The 18,090-nt window shown below is 40.2% G+C and overlaps 1 protein-coding gene across 1 annotated transcript in view; it reads left to right on the top strand.

The window, feature by feature from the left end:
- The window catches only part of mettl22 (methyltransferase like 22), a 382,505-nt gene that overhangs the window by 167,914 nt on the left and 196,501 nt on the right, over positions 1-18,090 (top strand). The window contains exon 6 of the mRNA XM_034190848.1: positions 6,731-6,875. Coding sequence (XP_034046739.1) covers positions 6,731-6,875 — 145 coding nt within the window. The remainder of the gene's footprint in view (positions 1-6,730; positions 6,876-18,090) is intronic.

Genomic DNA, 18,090 nt, shown 5'->3' with positions numbered 1-18,090 from the left:
GCATCGGCCCATTAGGGAGGAGACCCGTTCCCCAGAAAGGGTCTGCAGGAAGTAGTTCCCGCACTGCGGCCGCAGATTCCACGGACGTTCTTTGTCACGGTCCGACGAGTTTCCGGTCTGTTGGCACCCGGCTCCGAAGGACCAAGATGTCAGAGTTGTTCAGAGTTGGACCTGAAAAGAACAACTGTTTACTCACACACAAATGATCACGCAAGAGACACTGAATTTCTTTGTCCTGTACAGGAGAGGACAAACGAGAAGCTCCATCAGAAAGATCTGTCGTCTGTCCTCAAGGTCCCGCCCATTTGTCTCTCCTTTTATTGAATATCGTTACATACTAGGGTTGCCAACTCTCTGAAAAATAAATAAGGGACACCTCACCGCCAGGGCCAACCGACCATTGCCTTCACCCTTCCCAGCGTCTGTGTGAAATGATTTTTAACCATTTGACTGTTGACATGACCCTGAATTTAAGTAGATGCATACATGCATTTGTTCTGATATGAACACGTGGAAAACAAATTATTTAGCAATTTATTTTTAGTGCAAAATAAATTTTCACTCAATTTCAATATGAGCATTCTGTCCTGCTTCAAAGCATAAAATAAAAAAAATTATTTAAAAATAAATCTTTCTCTGTAGTGCTTAACTTAAAATTGTATAAATTAACAAAAAAACAATTGAAAATTTGCATCATCCAAAACAATGTAACAGTGCACATTTACACATTTAGTGTGATAAAAAGTGCAAAAAATAAAGTCTGAAAAGTAAACAATACTTATAGCTGTTGTCGCGCACCTTTTCCACTCAGCCATTTTTCCTTTTCTCATTCTCCCTGTATTTTTGCATTTTTTTTTTTTTTTTTTTTTTTTTTTTTTGGAGGAGGAGTAACGACGTTACAGACATTGCTGTCCGTAGACATATCTGCAGTGCCAGTGTCGGTGTCTGCATCGATATCAGCCATGCTGCTTTGTTATTGTCGTCCAGCGACAGTCGTCGGCTCATGACGTCGGTATCTTCTTGCGAGCAGATGTCCCTCGACCAATGAGATAAGAGTGATTCTGTATTGTCAACTTGTGTCTGTCAGCTCATTGGTGAAAAGCAGGAGAGAGGCTGGGATCAAATTTACCGTAAGTTTCCATATAAAGCGCCAGTCAAGTCCATTGACATTTTACAGACTTTTTGATTCTCACAGAAATACGGGACAAACTGCGTCCCGTTTCAGGTCAATACGGAACGCACACTTTTATTTCCAAATAAGGGACGATTCCGTTTTTCAAGGGACGGTTGGCAACCCTATTACATACAGCATATAGGAGTGACAGTATCACAAAACAATGGAAAGACACAAAGTCTGGTCTCACATTGATATGAAAACTGTTATGGCTTTTGAGCCCTCAGTCTCCTAATCTTTCCATAACAATGTCCAGCCCTTGAACCGTGTTCCAGTTACAATGCTCTTCTTCAAGGCTGAACCATTAATCAAAAGTACACATCTGTGATTAGCCAATCATGACCCTAGCCAACCACTCTGACATTCTGGCAAAACAATCTGCACATTGAATGGTCAAAGATCATCTGCTCACTGTTTGATAGTCTTAATGATCACTTGAACCATTCAGCGTATATGATTGCTTTTGACACTAAGTAATTAAAGGAATAATGGTACATGAACTTTCACACATGCATATACATATATATGAAAAATAGAGAACAGAATCAAAGACATGATTACAGAGAGTACATCAAAGTGAAGACATTAAGATTTGATAATCCATATATTGACAATATAGAGAAAAACCCTGTCAGGGAGATTTGAATTTTTTTGAGTGCCCAATTGAATGTTGTTAAAAGCAGTGGTATAAGTGGTTCTTTTAATACTTTGTACCACTCTGAGGTGAATCCATCTCTCCCTGGGGACTTGTTGTTCTTTAACATTTTAATCGCATTTTGTATTTCCAATATCGTTATTTCAGCTCCTAATTTTTTATTCTGTTCCTCAGACATGGAGAGTAAATTGAGACCATCCAAAAAGGTTTTTATTTCATCTTCTTTACCTGCAGAAATCTTGGAAAAAAGTTTTTTGTAATAATCTTCGAAAGTAGATTGTATTTGATCTTGTTTAGGTTATTTCTTATTTTAAAGATTGTTCTTTCAGCTTGTTGTTTCCGAAGTTTCCAGGCTAGTAAAATTTCAGCCCACTTTCATAATATTTCTGTTTAGTGAAGAGGATTTTCTTCATTATTTCAAGTGATGATCTATCATTAATTTCGTCTAATTTCCTGAAGCAAGAGAGGATTTTTATATTTGGAATGTTCAGCCTCCAGCAGTTTTAATTTGTCCTGCAGTTCATTTAGCTTTTTCTGTCTCTGTTTCTTTTTCGTGGCCGCAATGGCAATAATTTGGCCCCTCATCACAGCTTTTGCTGCGTCCAAAAGGATGGGTGGAGTGGTTTTGTCCGTATCATTTTCCTCTAAATATGTCTTAATATTCTCTGTCATTTTTCTTTTAAACAAGAGCAGACTGGTATTAAACCTCCAAAGTGTATTTTTTTCTTTTTCTCCCAGTTCTAATGTAATGTAGATTGGGGCATGATCACTCAGGTCTATTTATAATTGCATTTGTTATTTTTGTCCTATCGTTTTTAAAAATAAAAAAGTAATCTTTTCTAGTATAGACTGTGTGTGGATTGGAGAAATGGGTATATTGGCAAGTACTGGGGTTCATTTCCCTCCAAATATCAATTAACCCAAATATTTTTTATTGATTTGTGGAATTTACTATGTATTACTTTTGTGGTTACCTTAGTTAGGTAGTTTGATACGTCCAAGGAGGGTTGAATGTGTAAATTGAAGTCACCGCCACATATTAGGATTCCCTCAGAGTAGTTGTCTATTAAGTGTAAAACATTAGTGTAGAAAGTGATATTGCTTCCTGGTGGCACATATACATTTAGCAAAGTGATCAAGTTTCCATTAATATGCCCTTTAATCAGAATATATCTGCCTTCCTTATCTTTATGTATAAAACTGTTCAAATAATAATTGACTTGAGATCAGAATTGCCATTCCTCTTTTATGTTTACCCATGTATGAGGAGGAGTACAATTTAGTATAGCCGAATCTTGTTAATTTTGAATGGTCTATTTCATTTAGATGAGTTTCTTGAAGGTATACGATATCTATCTTTTCTTTTTTCATTTTCGTTAATATTTTTGACCTTTTGATTGGGCTCGGTAAGCCATCGACATTAAAGGATGCTATATGTATTTTTTCAGATGCCATTGATGTACTTGTGTTAATTTCACCTTTGTTATTCTGTCAATATTGTGATACTCTCTAGTCAAATAGAACACATGAACACAGGAACAGTAAATAAGTAGAACATAGTGAAAAAAGAAAGAAAAAGGATTCATGTAAAAAAACAAACAAACAAACAAACAAACAAAAAAAAAACTGTGAATCCAAAACCCGATCAAAGAATGTTTGAAAGGAAAAAAAGAAAGTTGGAGGGAAAACCTTGCCCTAGGAAGGGCCCTCCAGGGAGACTTCCTTCAGCAGTTCTCAGTGAAAACGTAAAAAAAATTGGCAGAACCTCTCTCTAAGCTGCTGTGCTCTCCCTCCTATTTCCACTTGACTTAACTTCATTCATATATTCCCAAACAAATTTGTATAGCATTTGAACTGGTGTAGAGTGATCAGAAACAAGTTATTATTAGGTTAGTCTCTAGATATTAACATGGAGCTCTTACTTAAATTGAACTCACAGTCAGTTTAAAAGAAAGATTTTAAGAGCTGAACATAATAACACTATATAGTTATGCATAACATTGAATATAGTTTAAGTCTCTCATAGAGTGTAACTTAGTTGAAAAAGAAAAATGTTACATAGGTAACCTTATCCATATTAAAAAAAAACAGGCACAAGTTTCAAATTTGTCAGTAAACTGAGCCCGTGAGTGCGCTTTGCTGGGTTATAAAGTCACATTCTACTTCTCTGAACTCCGTATCTTTTTAACGAATTCCTCTGCTTCCATCGGTGTTTTAAGGGAGTATTTTTACCTTCAAATGTTACCAAAAGAGTAGCAGGAAATGCAAAGCCGAATCGGAGGTTCCTTCTCTTAAAGTCCTCACAGACGTGATGAAATTCTGCTCGTTGCTGGCACACTCCATCTGCCAGGTCTGGCGTGAAGAAAACTCTCCTATTTCTGTAAAAGAGATCTTTCTTGATCCGTGCAGCCTGCAGGACACGTTCCCTGTCCCAATGATTCAGGAAACGCATCATCAGTGGCCTGGGTGGGTCTGTTTCTCTTCTTTTTTGCCCGTCTGTGCGCCCTCTCTATCGTGAAAGTGGGGGGCGTAACTCGGAGCCCAGTCAGAATCTCAGGGATAATGTGCTTGAGAGGATCTTCAGTATCCTCTCCCCTTATCTCAGTTTCTGGGATCCCATGAAGTATTAGATTCCCCCTGTGTCCTCTCGATTCAAGATCCAGAAGTTTCCTCTTCATAATATTGTTTTCAGCCTGCAGAGATTTCACCTCGGCTTTCAACTCAGTCAGCCCGTCTGTGTTGTCTGAAATACATTGCTCCATCTCGGTTACACGCTAATCACACCCGCCCAGGTCACCTTTTAGCTCTTTTAGCTCCACGTTAATTTGGTCAAATCTCACATTGTATTCTGTCTTTAGTTCAGCTTTGATGGACACCATTTCTGCCTTGAGCTCAACCAGCATAGCCATGATTTTGTCCAGCGCCGTATCTTTCGTCGCCTCTTCCCCAGCCGCAAGCTCGGATGCAGGAGGACCCTCATTCATGAGTCCGCTGTGTGGAGACGTATACTCCGTCATGTTAACGTTAGCTTGTGGGGCTAACTTCCCTCGGAGGCTGGAGTCCGTCAGTTTAGGCTGCCTGGATGTCATTGAAGTTTTCGCTTTCAGAGACTTCCTCAAGCTTGCCATACCACAATACGTGTCGTCCCTTTATTTTCTTTTTTTTTTTTCGGGAACAATGAGGATTTTTCCTCAGTATCAGCAGAGTGTGCGACCAGTTACACCCGCGCCATCTTGGAACCCCCGTAATGTGCCGATTTTCCCATTTTTAAGAAATTTTAATCAGTGTACACTTAGTAACCTTGTGCTCTGCGAACCCAAAATATTCAACCACATCAGTAAGACTTCTGCGGACTGTGGTCTGTGTCTGCTTTTCATTTCTCTTACCAACGGACTAGCGGGTGGTGGCCCCCCACCCCTCAGTGTTTTGTCCTAATACACACATTTGTTTTGTCTTTTTTATTTTTATTGTATAAGTCTCGGGTTGATGCACCGGTCAAGCCTTCCTCAGCCTCAGACAAACAATAACGGACTTCTCTAACTATTGACCTTTTATTTAGTACAAAAGTTCAAACTATTTTACTCCCAGTTGGTAATGACATGAAAATCTCACCGAGTCACAGGTAATTTTTCTTTCCTTTGAGGTCATTGGATGAAGCTGAGATCGGTCGGTACCTCCCCTTATTGACCTCCCTGTCGTCTCTGAACTCTGTTGAGGTACAGGGGGAAGTTTTGTCCCGGCAACCAGCCCAGCTGTATCCGATCCTGACAGTCACCAATGAATTTTCAGTCTATCTCTGTTCAGGCTCCAAATTGTTGTGGAAAAACACATTTCATATCCTACTGACATGGTGAAATAAACACTTTAAGTCTCCTGATGGTCTTTTGGTAATTTATTCAAGCTTGAAGTCCCCCACCTCTCACACCGAGTACGAAAGTCTGGGGGAGGGTGAAAGGCAAGGCCTGCCCTCCCCATCAGCACATTTAAGCCCCAGGAGCATAACTCGTCCCAGGGGGTGTGGTTAATACGAACACTGAGCTATGAGAAGCACAATGTTAGCATGGGGAGGGGACGTGCCTTGGGGCAACTGTTTGTTGTGATTTGGCGCTATATAAGAAAAAAGTTGATTGATTGATTGAGTTGATAGTGGTTAAGTGTTGGGCTTGAGACCAGAGGATCCCCAGTTTAAATCCCAGCCTGACTGGAAAATCACTAAGGGCCCTTGGGCAAGGTCTTTAATGCCCTAGTTGCTCCCGGTGTGTAGTGAGCGACTTGTATGGCAGCACCCTGACATTGGGGTGAATGTGAGGCATTATTGTAAAGCGCTTTGAGCGTCTGATGCACATGGAAAAGCGCGATATAAATGCAGTCCATTTACCATTTAATTTCACAAGATGACAAACAGCAAAATGACAACATTGGTTGACAGCTGCATCTGAGAGATAACTTCTGTCTGCAAGTTATCAGAACAGAATATTCTGTGACTGGAACGTAAGTCTTGGCTGAGCATGCAAGGTTGTTTCACGCAGACAAAGCACTGTTTAGCTGTTGTTTTTATTTGAGGCCATGGAAATGAAGCATTATGAAACAGGCACTTGTAAGATTTCCACTGATTTCCACTACAGTAGTGATCCAGGATACAAGGCAGTTCCATTGTGTAGTTAAAGTGTTGATATGTGCCACAATTCTCCCTCAATACCTAACCTGACCTGGCTTTGGAAAAATAACCCATTACGGTGACAAAGTAAACAGGATCTTCAGGGTCCTGATGTTGGTCACTGTTTCAAGTTGTTGCTCATATGGTGCCAACCTCCGGCACCATATGGTTCCTGGCTGGTAGACAGTCTATGCTGGCTGATGTTGTGAAGGTGTTAAAACATGTTGTGTGTCTTGTCCTTCAGGTGTGGAGAGGAGCACTGTTTTTAGCTGACTTCATCCTGTCTCAGCCACTCACGTTCAGAGACACAACAGTCATAGAACTGGGAGCCGGAACGGGCTTAGCCAGCATCGCCATGGCAACCACAGCCAAAACTGTGTATTGCACAGGTAAAGTATCACCTGGGAGCATCCTAACAGAGCACTTAATTCACGGTACACTGAGTCCACAAGCTGAGCTTTTAATGAGCCTCTAGACACTAAAAACTACAGGATGACATGACAGGTAACAGGTGACTTTGTTTATGGGTCATTGACAAATTAGGCTTCAAAAAAGGTATTTTTATAAAGTATTTTCAATATAGATGTAAAACATATTTTTGAGTCCAGAAAAATGTGTTTTAACAAATCTCATTTATTGAATAACATTTTTAACTGTTTTAACTCATTTTGAAACAGTATTTTGAACTGCATAACAAAAAAATGTCAGGTGGCGCATCCAAATATTTATAAAAATCTGGGGTTCTCCCGGAGGAGCTGGAGGAGGTGTGTGTGGATCGGGAGGTCTGGGCAGCTTTGCTTGAGCTGCTGCCCCCGCGACCCGACTCCGGATAAAGCGGAAGAAAATGGATGGATTGTTGTGTGGGCCGCTGAAGAGGAGGTACTGCTGGCCCACCATCACCAGATGGCGCCCTGCTTGAAGTGCGGGCTTCAAGCACTAGAGGGCGTCATAGCAACCGGGAGTGACAGCTGTCACTTGTCATCAGCACCAGCTGTCACTCATCCACATCACCATCACCATAAAGGCCAGACTGCAACTCCATCTCCCCGCCGAGAAATCAGCTACCTTGGAGGTAATTTCTCTGCTGTATCTAAAACAAACAATAGTCTGATCTCATTTGCAGCCGTTTTCCTGTGACGGTGTCCTTGTCTGCTGTATTGGTGTTTGGTGTGGATTGCGACGGCTTCGCCTCCCACCCCAACCAGATAAGTGGTTTCACAGGAGCTGCACGAGTGTGTGATTGGAGCTGGAGGTTCTCCCTCCTTAAGAAACACGGACTGAGGGATTACTGAGTGTGCGAACTCACACTCACCTGTGCTGTTTCTGTTCTCTGCCAGCAGTTCCAGGTCTGACAGCAGGAGACGGTGACCACCTGGGGACCCAGGACTTGGCGGCTCCGGTGTTCTTCACATCCGTTGGCGGTGAGGGCCGTGTGGGATCCGGCTCGGTTCTGGACGGGTGTCTCCTATCCTCAAGCCTGCCCACACGTCACCCAACGTGTAATTGACTATAGTCACAAACTGATTGTTGTCTGTATTCCGTTGTGCACAATTTACAACATTAAATTGTTACTGTTTGGCTTATCCATTGCCCGTTCTTTTACGCCCCCTGTTGTGGGTCCGTGTTCCTACACTTTCACAACATGGATGGATGGATGTATACATTCCTAATCTTTATTTTAAGATTAAATCTTTTGCAACTATTCCTTAGCATGTCTACACAAGGTAACAGGTTATTATTTTATCATTGTGTTCTTTTTTCCAATCATTTACGATTTTAGCATTCTGTATGTCAGGTTTTGAGCCAAGTTAACATTCAATTTTGCCTTTAAAGACAGAAAAATAAAAACACAAATACACAAATCCAGATATTTATTATAATAACTACATTCATCACATTAAAAAACCATTTAGTCACTTTAACATATAATTTTTTTGTTTAAATTGGTTGTACAACCTGACATTTGTTATAATATGAAATATGCTGAACAAAAAATCTTTTATAATAGTAACATATGTTCTAGTCATATGTCTAAGTGTTATTAAATAGAGATATTTGATGCACAGTTAATTGCATTCTCACATTGTTGGGAGTGTTAGGTTCAACATTGTTCTTCTTGGGAGAGTTAGGTTCAAGTTCTTCTGAGGGTTCATTTGACTTGGGTGTAAAATGCAATATTTCCTCAATGCCTCTTTTTCTGTCCCGGTGCTTTTTTGATCTTCCCTCCACTGTTGCCTGTTTTTTTCTGTTCGTGCTTAGAGAATTGGCCGATAGGGGGCTTCACAATTTTCCCTTCTCTCTTCCTCCTCTGATAGCTATAAAACACAAGAACTAATAAACTTACAAATGTAAAATGGACTATGTATAGATGCATTACCTCTCTTTTGTTTTTGCAAGATATGCTTCCCTTGCAGCCGGATCATTATTAATACGCGCCCTGTGTCATGCCGACTTTTCTTTACTTGATAGTGGCATCTAAAATGTACAAATTATAATTTGAAATGTTTTAAAGTGTATAATATCTTTAAATTTAAAACTACAAAATATTTTATGGTTTCATGGATAATCTTAGAGCTTTGAATAGCAGTATATAGTAACATTCCTTACAGTTGTGCCACCTGACTAGCTGGTTGCACCACCTGACTATTGCAGCTAATCTCAAATAAGCAGGCTTTTTTTGTATGCTAGCTTTAGCTCCTACCAATAGCATGAAGTTCAAACGGACCACTTTTTAAAAAATTAAGAGTTTTATGATAAAATATAATTTCATGAGTTTTACATTGGTTGTACCACCTGACATGAAAAGTGTACCAGCACATGTATGAGTTGAAAGTAGTTATTTTTATTACTATTTGACAGAGATCTACAAAAATTTTAGCTTAGTCCAAACAGTCACTTAGGGTCCTCTGGCTGATCGAATATCGTCTTTACAGCTGTTATCGCTTCATTTCAAAATAAAAGTCATACGTTTATGGTTGCGCCACCCTGATATTTAGGAAATGTAAATTGTTGGACAAAAGTTTTAAAGATTTTTTTTACAGCTTTAAAAACAAATGATATTAGAAATAAAAACATAATCAAAAAGATTTTAAACACAAAACAATGCCATAGTGTTTCATTTTAACTTTATCATTGTCAAAATAACAGCATATCCCACGATGGCGGACTCCAAGATCCTACACGAGCTAAAACAGTTTCGACAAGAAAGCAGGGGCCAATTTGAAGAGTTGAAACGTGACATTTCCTCAGTCAGTAACAGACTAGAGGCGAAGGAAAACCGAATAGAAAAGGTCGAAGAACGAATTCAAACAACCGAGGACGTAACTACTGGCTTGCTAAAGCTATGCTCGAAGTTAGAAGAACAGCTAACCGTCATGCAGGCCCGTGGCAGGCGAGAAAACGTGAGGATCTATGGGGTCAGTGAAAATGCAGAGAAAGAGGCGTCAGAAATGAGAATTTTTGTGGAAAAGCTGCTTCATGAGGGTCTTCAGCTGCCAAATGACGTGGAGTTACACATGGTGCTGCGTAAATCCTGGCAAATGAAAGGTTTCAAGTGGAAAGATAAACAAGTAACCCTGGACCAGGACTTTCCACCTGCCATTATTGGAAAGCAGAGAGAATACGCTGAAATCCGGAAAGTGTTAAAAGAGAAAGACGTGCGGTTTCAAACACTCTTCCCCGCCAGGCTGCGTGTGAGACACGGCGATGGAGTTATGATCTGCAACACTGCAGTGGAGGCAGCAGAGGAAATGGTGAAACGGGGATACACAGTCAAGCTCATACAGACACCAACATCACTTGTGGAACGCATCCAACAGATGACCTGGACCCGGGTGGGCCGACGCGTGAGGAAGAACGTACCCGATTCAGAGCGGGACCCCAGCTACAAGGAGAAGCTACGCTCATTCCGGAGAACATCTCCGAGCCCAAGCACGGAGTAAAGGTTTAAGACGGCAAGGTCTTTTGAATGAAAATGTACCTTTGATTGAAATATCAATCAATCAATCAATCAATTTTTTTTATATAGCGCCAAATCACAACAAACAGTTGCCCCAAGGCGCTTTATATTGTAAGGCAAGGCCATACAATAATTATGTAAAACCCCAACGGTCAAAACGACCCCCTGTGAGCAAGCACTTGGCGACAGTGGGAAGGAAAAACTCCCTTTTAACAGGAAGAAACCTCCAGCAGAACCAGGCTCAGGGAGGGGCAGTCTTCTGCTGGGACTGGTTGGGGCTGAGGGAAAGAACCAGGAAAAAGACATGCTGTGGAGGGGAGCAGAGATCAATCACTAATGATTAAATGCAGAGTGGTGCATACAGAGCAAAAAGAGAAAGAAACAGTGCATCATGGGAACCCCCCAGCAGTCTACGTCTATAGCAGCATAACTAAGGGATGGTTCAGGGTCACCTGATCCAGCCCTAACTATAAGCTTTAGCAAAAAGGAAAGTTTTAAGCCTAATCTTAAAAGTAGAGAGGGTGTCTGTCTCCCTGATCTGAATTGGGAGCTGGTTCCACAGGAGAGGAGCCTGAAAGCTGAAGGCTCTGCCTCCCATTCTACTCTTACAAACCCTAGGAACTACAAGTAAGCCTGCAGTCTGAGAGCGAAGCGCTCTATTGGGGTGATATGGTACTACGAGGTCCCTAAGATAAGATGGGACCTGATTATTCAAAACCTTATAAGTAAGAAGAAGAATTTTAAATTCTATTCTAGAATTAACAGGAAGCCAATGAAGAGAAGCCAATATGGGTGAGATATGCTCTCTCCTTCTAGTCCCCGTCAGTACTCTAGCTGCAGCATTTTGAATTAACTGAAGGCTTTTCAGGGAACTTTTAGGACAACCTGATAATAATGAATTACAATAGTCCAGCCTAGAGGAAATAAATGCATGAATTAGTTTTTCAGCATCACTCTGAGACAAGACCTTTCTGATTTTAGAGATATTGCGTAAATGCAAAAAAGCAGTCCTACATATTTGTTTAATATGTGCTTTGAATGACATATCCTGATCAAAAATGACTCCAAGATTTCTCACAGTATTACTGGAGGTCAGGGTAATGCCATCCAGAGTAAGGATCTGGTTAGACACCATGTTTCTAAGATTTGTGGGGCCAAGTACAATAACTTCAGTTTTATCTGAGTTTAAAAGCAGGAAATTATAAGTCATCCATGTCTTTATGTCTGTAAGACAATCCTGCAGTTTAGCTAATTGGTGTGTGTCCTCTGGCTTCATGGATAGATAAAGCTGGGTATCATCTGCGTAACAATGAAAATTTAAGCAATACCGTCTAATAATACTGCCTAAGGGAAGCATGTATAAAGTGAATAAAATTGGTCCTAGCACAGAACCTTGTGGAACTCCATAATTAACTTTAGTCTGTGAAAAAGATTCCCCATTTACATGAACAAATTGTAATCTATTAGACAAATATGATTCAAACCACCGCAGCACAGTGCCTTTAATACCTATGGCATGCTCTAATCTCTGTAATAAAATTTTATGGTCAACAGTATCAAAAGCAGCACTGAGGTCTAACAGAACAAGCACAGAGATGAGTCCACTGTCCGAGGCCATAAGAAGATCATTTGTAACCTTCACTAATGCTGTTTCTGTACTATGATGAATTCTAAAACCTGACTGAAACTCTTCAAATAGACCATTCCTCTGCAGATGATCAGTTAGCTGTTTTACAACTACCCCTTCAAGAATTTTTGAGAGAAAAGGAAGGTTGGAGATTGGCCTATAATTAGCTAAGATAGCTGGGTCAAGTGATGGCTTTTTAAGTAATGGTTTAATTACTGCCACCTTAAAAGCCTGTGGTACACAGCCAACTAACAAAGATAGATTGATCATATTTAAGATCGAAGCATTAAATAATGGTAGGGCTTCCTTGAGCAGCCTGGTAGGAATGGGGTCTAATAAACATGTTGATGGTTTGGATGAAGTAACTAATGAAAATAACTCAGACAGAACAATCGGAGAGAAAGAGTCTAACCAAATACCGGCATCACTGAAAGCAGCCAAAGATAACGATACGTCTTTGGGATGGTTATGAGTAATTTTTTCTCTAATAGTTAAAATTTTGTTAGCAAAGAAAGTCATGAAGTCATTACTAGTTAAAGTTAATGGAATACTCAGCTCAATAGAGCTCTGACTCTTTGTCAGCCTGGCTACAGTGCTGAAAAGAAACCTGGGGTTGTTCTTATTTTCTTCAATTAGTGATGAGTAGAAAGATGTCCTAGCTTTACGGAGGGCTTTTTTTTTATAGAGCAACAGACTCTTTTTCCAGGCTAAGTGAAGATCTTCTAAATTAGTGAGACGCCATTTCCTCTCCAACTTACGGGTTATCTGCTTTAAGCTACGAGTTTGTGAGTTATACCACGGAGTCAGGCACTTCTGATTTAAAGCTCTCTTTTTTAGAGGAGCTACAGCATCCAAAGTTGTCTTCAATGAGGATGTAAAACTATTGACGAGATACTCTATCTCACTTACAGAGTTTAGGTAGCTACTCTGCACTGTGTTGGTATATGGCATTAGAGAACATAAAGAAGGAATCATATCCTTAAACCTAGTTACAGCGCTTTCTGAAAGACTTCTAGTGTAATGAAACTTATTCCCCACTGCTGGGTAGTCCATCAGAGTAAATGTAAATGTTATTAAGAAACGATCAGACAGAAGGGAGTTTTCAGGGAATACTGTTAAGTCTTCTATTTCCATACCATAAGTCAGAACAAGATCTAAGATATGATTAAAGTGGTGGGTGGACTCATTACTTTTTGAGCAAAGCCAATAGAGTCTAATAATAGATTAAATGCAGTGTTGAGGCTGTCATTCTCAGCATCTGTGTGGATGTTAAAATCGCCCACTATAATTATCTTATCTGAGCTAAGCACTAAGTCAGACAAAAGGTCTGAAAATTCACAGAGAAACTCACAGTAACGACCAGGTGGACGATAGATAATAACAAATAAAACTGTTTTTTGGGACTTCCAATTTGGATGGACAAGACTAAGAGTCAAGCTTTCAAATGAATTAAAGCTCTGTCTGGGTTTTTGATTAATTAATAAGCTGGAATGGAAGATTGCTGCTAATCCTCCGCCCCGGCCCGTGCTACGAGCATTCTGACAGTTAGTGTGACTCGGGGGTGTTGACTCATTTAAACTAACATATTCATCCTGCTGTAACCAGGTTTCTGTAAGGCAGAATAAATCAATATGTTGATCAATTATTATCATTTACCAACAGGGACTTAGAAGAGAGAGACCTAATGTTTAATAGACCACATTTAACTGTTTTAGTCTGCAGTTGAAGGTGCTATATTATTTTTTCTTTTTGAATTTTTATGCTTAAATTGATTTTTACTGGTTATTGGTAGTCTGGGAGCAGGCACCGTCTCTACGGGGATGGGGTAATGAGGGGATGGCAGGGGGAGAGAAGCTGCAGAGAGGTGTGTAAGACTACAGCTCTGCTTCCTGGTCCCAACCCTGGATAGTCACGGTTTGGAGGATTTAAGAAAATTGGCCAGATTTCTAGAAATGAGAGCTGCTTCATCCAAAGTGGGATGGATGCCGTCTCTCCTAACAAGACCAGGTTTTCCCCAGAAGCTTTGCCAATTATCTATGAAGCCCACCTCATTTTTTGGACACCACTCAGACAGCCAGCAATTCAAGGAGAACATGCGGCTAAACATGTCACTCCCGGTCCGATTGGGGAGGGGCCCAGAGAAAACTACAGAGTCCGACATTGTTTTTGCAAAGTTACACACCGATTCAATGTTAATTTTAGTGACCTCCGATTGGCGTAACCGGGTGTCATTACTGTCGACGTGAATTTACGCTTAGCCTTAGCCAGCAGTTTCAAATTTCCTTCAATGTCGCCTGCTCTGGCCCCCGGAAGACAATTGACTATGGTTGCTGGTGTCGCTAACTTCACATTTCTCAAAACAGAGTCGCCAATAACCAGAGTTTGATCCTCGGCGGGTGTGTCGTCGAGTGGGGAAAAACGGTTAGAAATGTGAACGGGTTGGCGGTGTACACGAGGCTTCTGTTTAGAACTACGCTTCCTCCTCACAGTCACCCAGTCGGCCTGCTTTCCCGGCTGCTCGGGATCTGCCAGAGGGGAACTAACGGCAGCTAAGCTACCTTGGTCTGCACCGACTACAGGGGCCTGGCTAGCTGTAGAATTTTCCACGGTGCGGAGCCGAGTCTCCAATTCGCCCAGCCTGGCCTCCAAAGCTACGAATAAGCTACACTTATTACAAGTACCGTTACTGCTAAAGGAGGCCGAGGAATAACTAAACATTTCACACCCAGAGCAGAAAAGTGCGGGAGAGACAGGAGAAGCCGCCATACTAAATCGGCTAAGAGCTAGTAGCTGCGCTAAGCTAGCGGATTCCTAAAAACACGCAAAGTGAATAATGTGTAAATAATTTAGAGGTGATTCAGCAGAAGGAGTGCTTTAGTTAAGGCACGTGAAGATTACACTGTGAAACAAATCGTTATCTAGATAACTAGATCAATCTAACTGCGCTGATTAAACAGCTAACAGATACAGCAAAACACCGCTGTGCTCCGGAACAGGAAGTGATACAATACCGCAGTGAGAGCCAACCACCAGTAGAGGCCAAGAACCAAGAATCAAATACTCAACACTTCAAATACCTAAGAAAGAGGGGGGATTGGCACTTCCAAACTTACAAAATTATTATTACGCCGCACAGATGAAATCTTTGATTTGCTGGTGTACCATCGACTGTTCTACTAAATGGAAGGAAATAGAATTGGATACTGAAGGGGGCCGTATAAGAACCATGATAACCAACAAGAAAATGTTTAAAGAAAACGAGAAATATTTAGACTCGCTTACTAAATTCACATTGGAGACCTGGTTCTCAGTAGTTAAAAAATACAAGATGGAGAGTGAAATTAAGATCTTTAGTTGGCTGGCATACGATACAAACTTCAAACCAGGAATCATGAACTCAAAATTTAAGGAATGGTCAAACAGAGGCCTGACTATGTTTAGTAAATTAATCAAAAGAGGTGAAATTAAGACCTTTCAGACTCTACAAAGAGAATTTGACTTGGACAAACAAGATTTTTATATGTATCTTCAGATTCGGGACTATTACCGCAAGGAAATAAGACCAGGTCTAACAGGGAAAATAAATGCAATTACAGAAGTACTAAGTAACGCATACAAGAATATATCTGGAAAACTAATTTCAAAATTGTATCAAGGCTTGGTAGGTAATAGTAAAACTTCAACATTATACATAAGAGATAAATGGAAAAAAGAACTAAAGACGGAGATAAGTGATGAAATGTGGTATGACATCTGTGTAACACAACAGGACACATCGAGTTCTAAAATGTGGAAAATGTTTTGCTGGAAAAATATTGTACGTTTTTTCATTACTCCAAAGATAAAGAAGAGTTCACTGTCTGTACATCAACCTTGCTGGAGATTGTGTGGAGAGCAGGATGTTAACCACACACATATATTTTGGCATTGTATTAAGTTGACAAGCTACTGGGATAATGTTCGGAAAGAATTAAAAGACATACTGGGATATGAGCTACCCAATACATGTACAGTATTGTATTTAGCATATTTAACAGACATTGCAATCCCAACTAAAGACCAATACTTGGTGATTTCTTTTGGTGGCCACAAAAAAAAGCAATTACGCAAAAGTGGTACAAGGCCACCACTCCCACCTTGGGCAACTGGAGAGAAATAGTGGATGACGTCTACAATATGGAAAGGCTTACATATATCATAAGACTACAGCTACCAAAATGTGAAGAGCTGTGGAAAAAATGGACAGAATTCAAACTTGGGTGATGTAAACTGAGACCTATTTAAAGATTGTATTGTGAAAAAATATGTTGTCAGTTGTCACATGCCACTTTGTTCTGAGGTGTTATCGTTCTTTTAAAATGTGATTTATGGTATAATGAAAAATAAAAATAAGTATAAAAAAAAGAAGAAATGTGCTATATGCATTGTTAACATTTTTTTCCTCACACACCTCACTCCAGTTTTCCTCTAATAGATCCTCCTTTAGGTTTGCTATTGATTGTTCTGATCTCATTCTTCTATATGTGTAACATTCCTTTTGCTCTATAACTGCAAAAACTGGTAGGTGGTCAGTTATATCACTTACAAGTACGCCAGTCACTGTAGTGTCTTCCAAGTCATTATAAAAAATATTATCTATTAATGTTGAACTGTGCTGTTATCCTAGTAGGTTTTGTGATCATAGGATAAAATCCAAGACTATATATTGTTTCAATGAAATCCTCTGTATTTTTGTTATGGCCAGGGTTCAAAAGATCTATATTAAAATCCCCACTTATTATTGCTCTTTTATGATTGCCTGAAAACATTTATTCGGTTATTTGTACAGATGTTTCTATTTTAGACCCAGGGGTCCGATACATACAGCAGACCAACACATTTTTCTTTTTTTGCAGACACACTTCAATGGTAATACATTCTAACACATCATCAACTGTAAAGGACAATTTCTCAACTAATTTATAGTTTAGTCTCTTATCCACAAACAGGCCAACCCCTCCTCCTTTTTTATTGACTCGATCTATATGTAAAAATTCATAACCCATTAAGTGAAAGTCTGTGTGCTTATCTGCCGTTATCCACGTCTCAGAGATCGCGGTTATGTTAAAACGTCTCTTAAGATGCCCCAAATAATCTCTTATGTGTACAAAGTTCGAACAGAGGCTTCCACTGTTGAAATGGATCAATGATAGCCCACTCTTTTGATTCAGAGTCTTATTAAATTCATCCTCTGTCCAGTATTTACACATATTTGACATTTCATTAAGAAATTATTTTCAGGATCGATATCTTGCTCATAATCAAACGTATTATGGTCAGTGTATCTGAACGTTTGTAGCATGGAGGAAATCCCACTTAATCCACCGCATGCGTTTGACATTTTAACTCATTTCTTCTCCTCACTCGAGTAATCGAAGCTCATTTTGGTGTATTCCTCTGCCCCAATATCAGTACATTTGTCCATATCTACAAAGTTTTCAGTCATAGTGTAGTGTAGTGCGTATGCTGAGCGGCTCGATTAGCAGCAGTCTTAGCCCATACACAGCCGGAATATCCATTCAAACAAGGAACAGCATTACCTTATTATTCAGTCCAATGACTTCACATGTACTTATCCAACTCCGACATCTCACGGATGACGAGCACTTTAGCGTTCTCAGGCAAGCCGAGAAGTTTCACAAACACTTTACAATCTCTCACCCACGTCGCTTGGATCTTGTTTAGCTTCCTCAGGTAACGCGCCTTCCTTGCGATGTCCACATTTCTTTTAATCAAATGGTCATTTACGTAGACATTGGTCCCACGAAGTTGTTGTCCTTGTTTCAGCAACATGTTTTTGTGTTTTCTGTTTGTAAAGTGCAGTATGATTGACGGCTTGTCACTTTGAGTTCTGCGCGGAAGGGGGTGGCACCCTTCAATACTATTTTTCTCAATGGAGATTTCCTTACTATCAAAAAAGCGCAGCACTTGTTGCTCTAGGGAGATTAACTCCGTGTCAGAGGGATCTTCACTCGATGTC

This window comes from Thalassophryne amazonica, chromosome 16, assembly GCF_902500255.1.
Source record: "Thalassophryne amazonica chromosome 16, fThaAma1.1, whole genome shotgun sequence".
Taxonomy (NCBI): Eukaryota; Metazoa; Chordata; class Actinopteri; order Batrachoidiformes; family Batrachoididae; genus Thalassophryne; species Thalassophryne amazonica.
The sequence above is the reverse complement of the archived record's forward strand: the minus strand, read 5'-3'. Positions and strand labels throughout refer to the sequence as shown.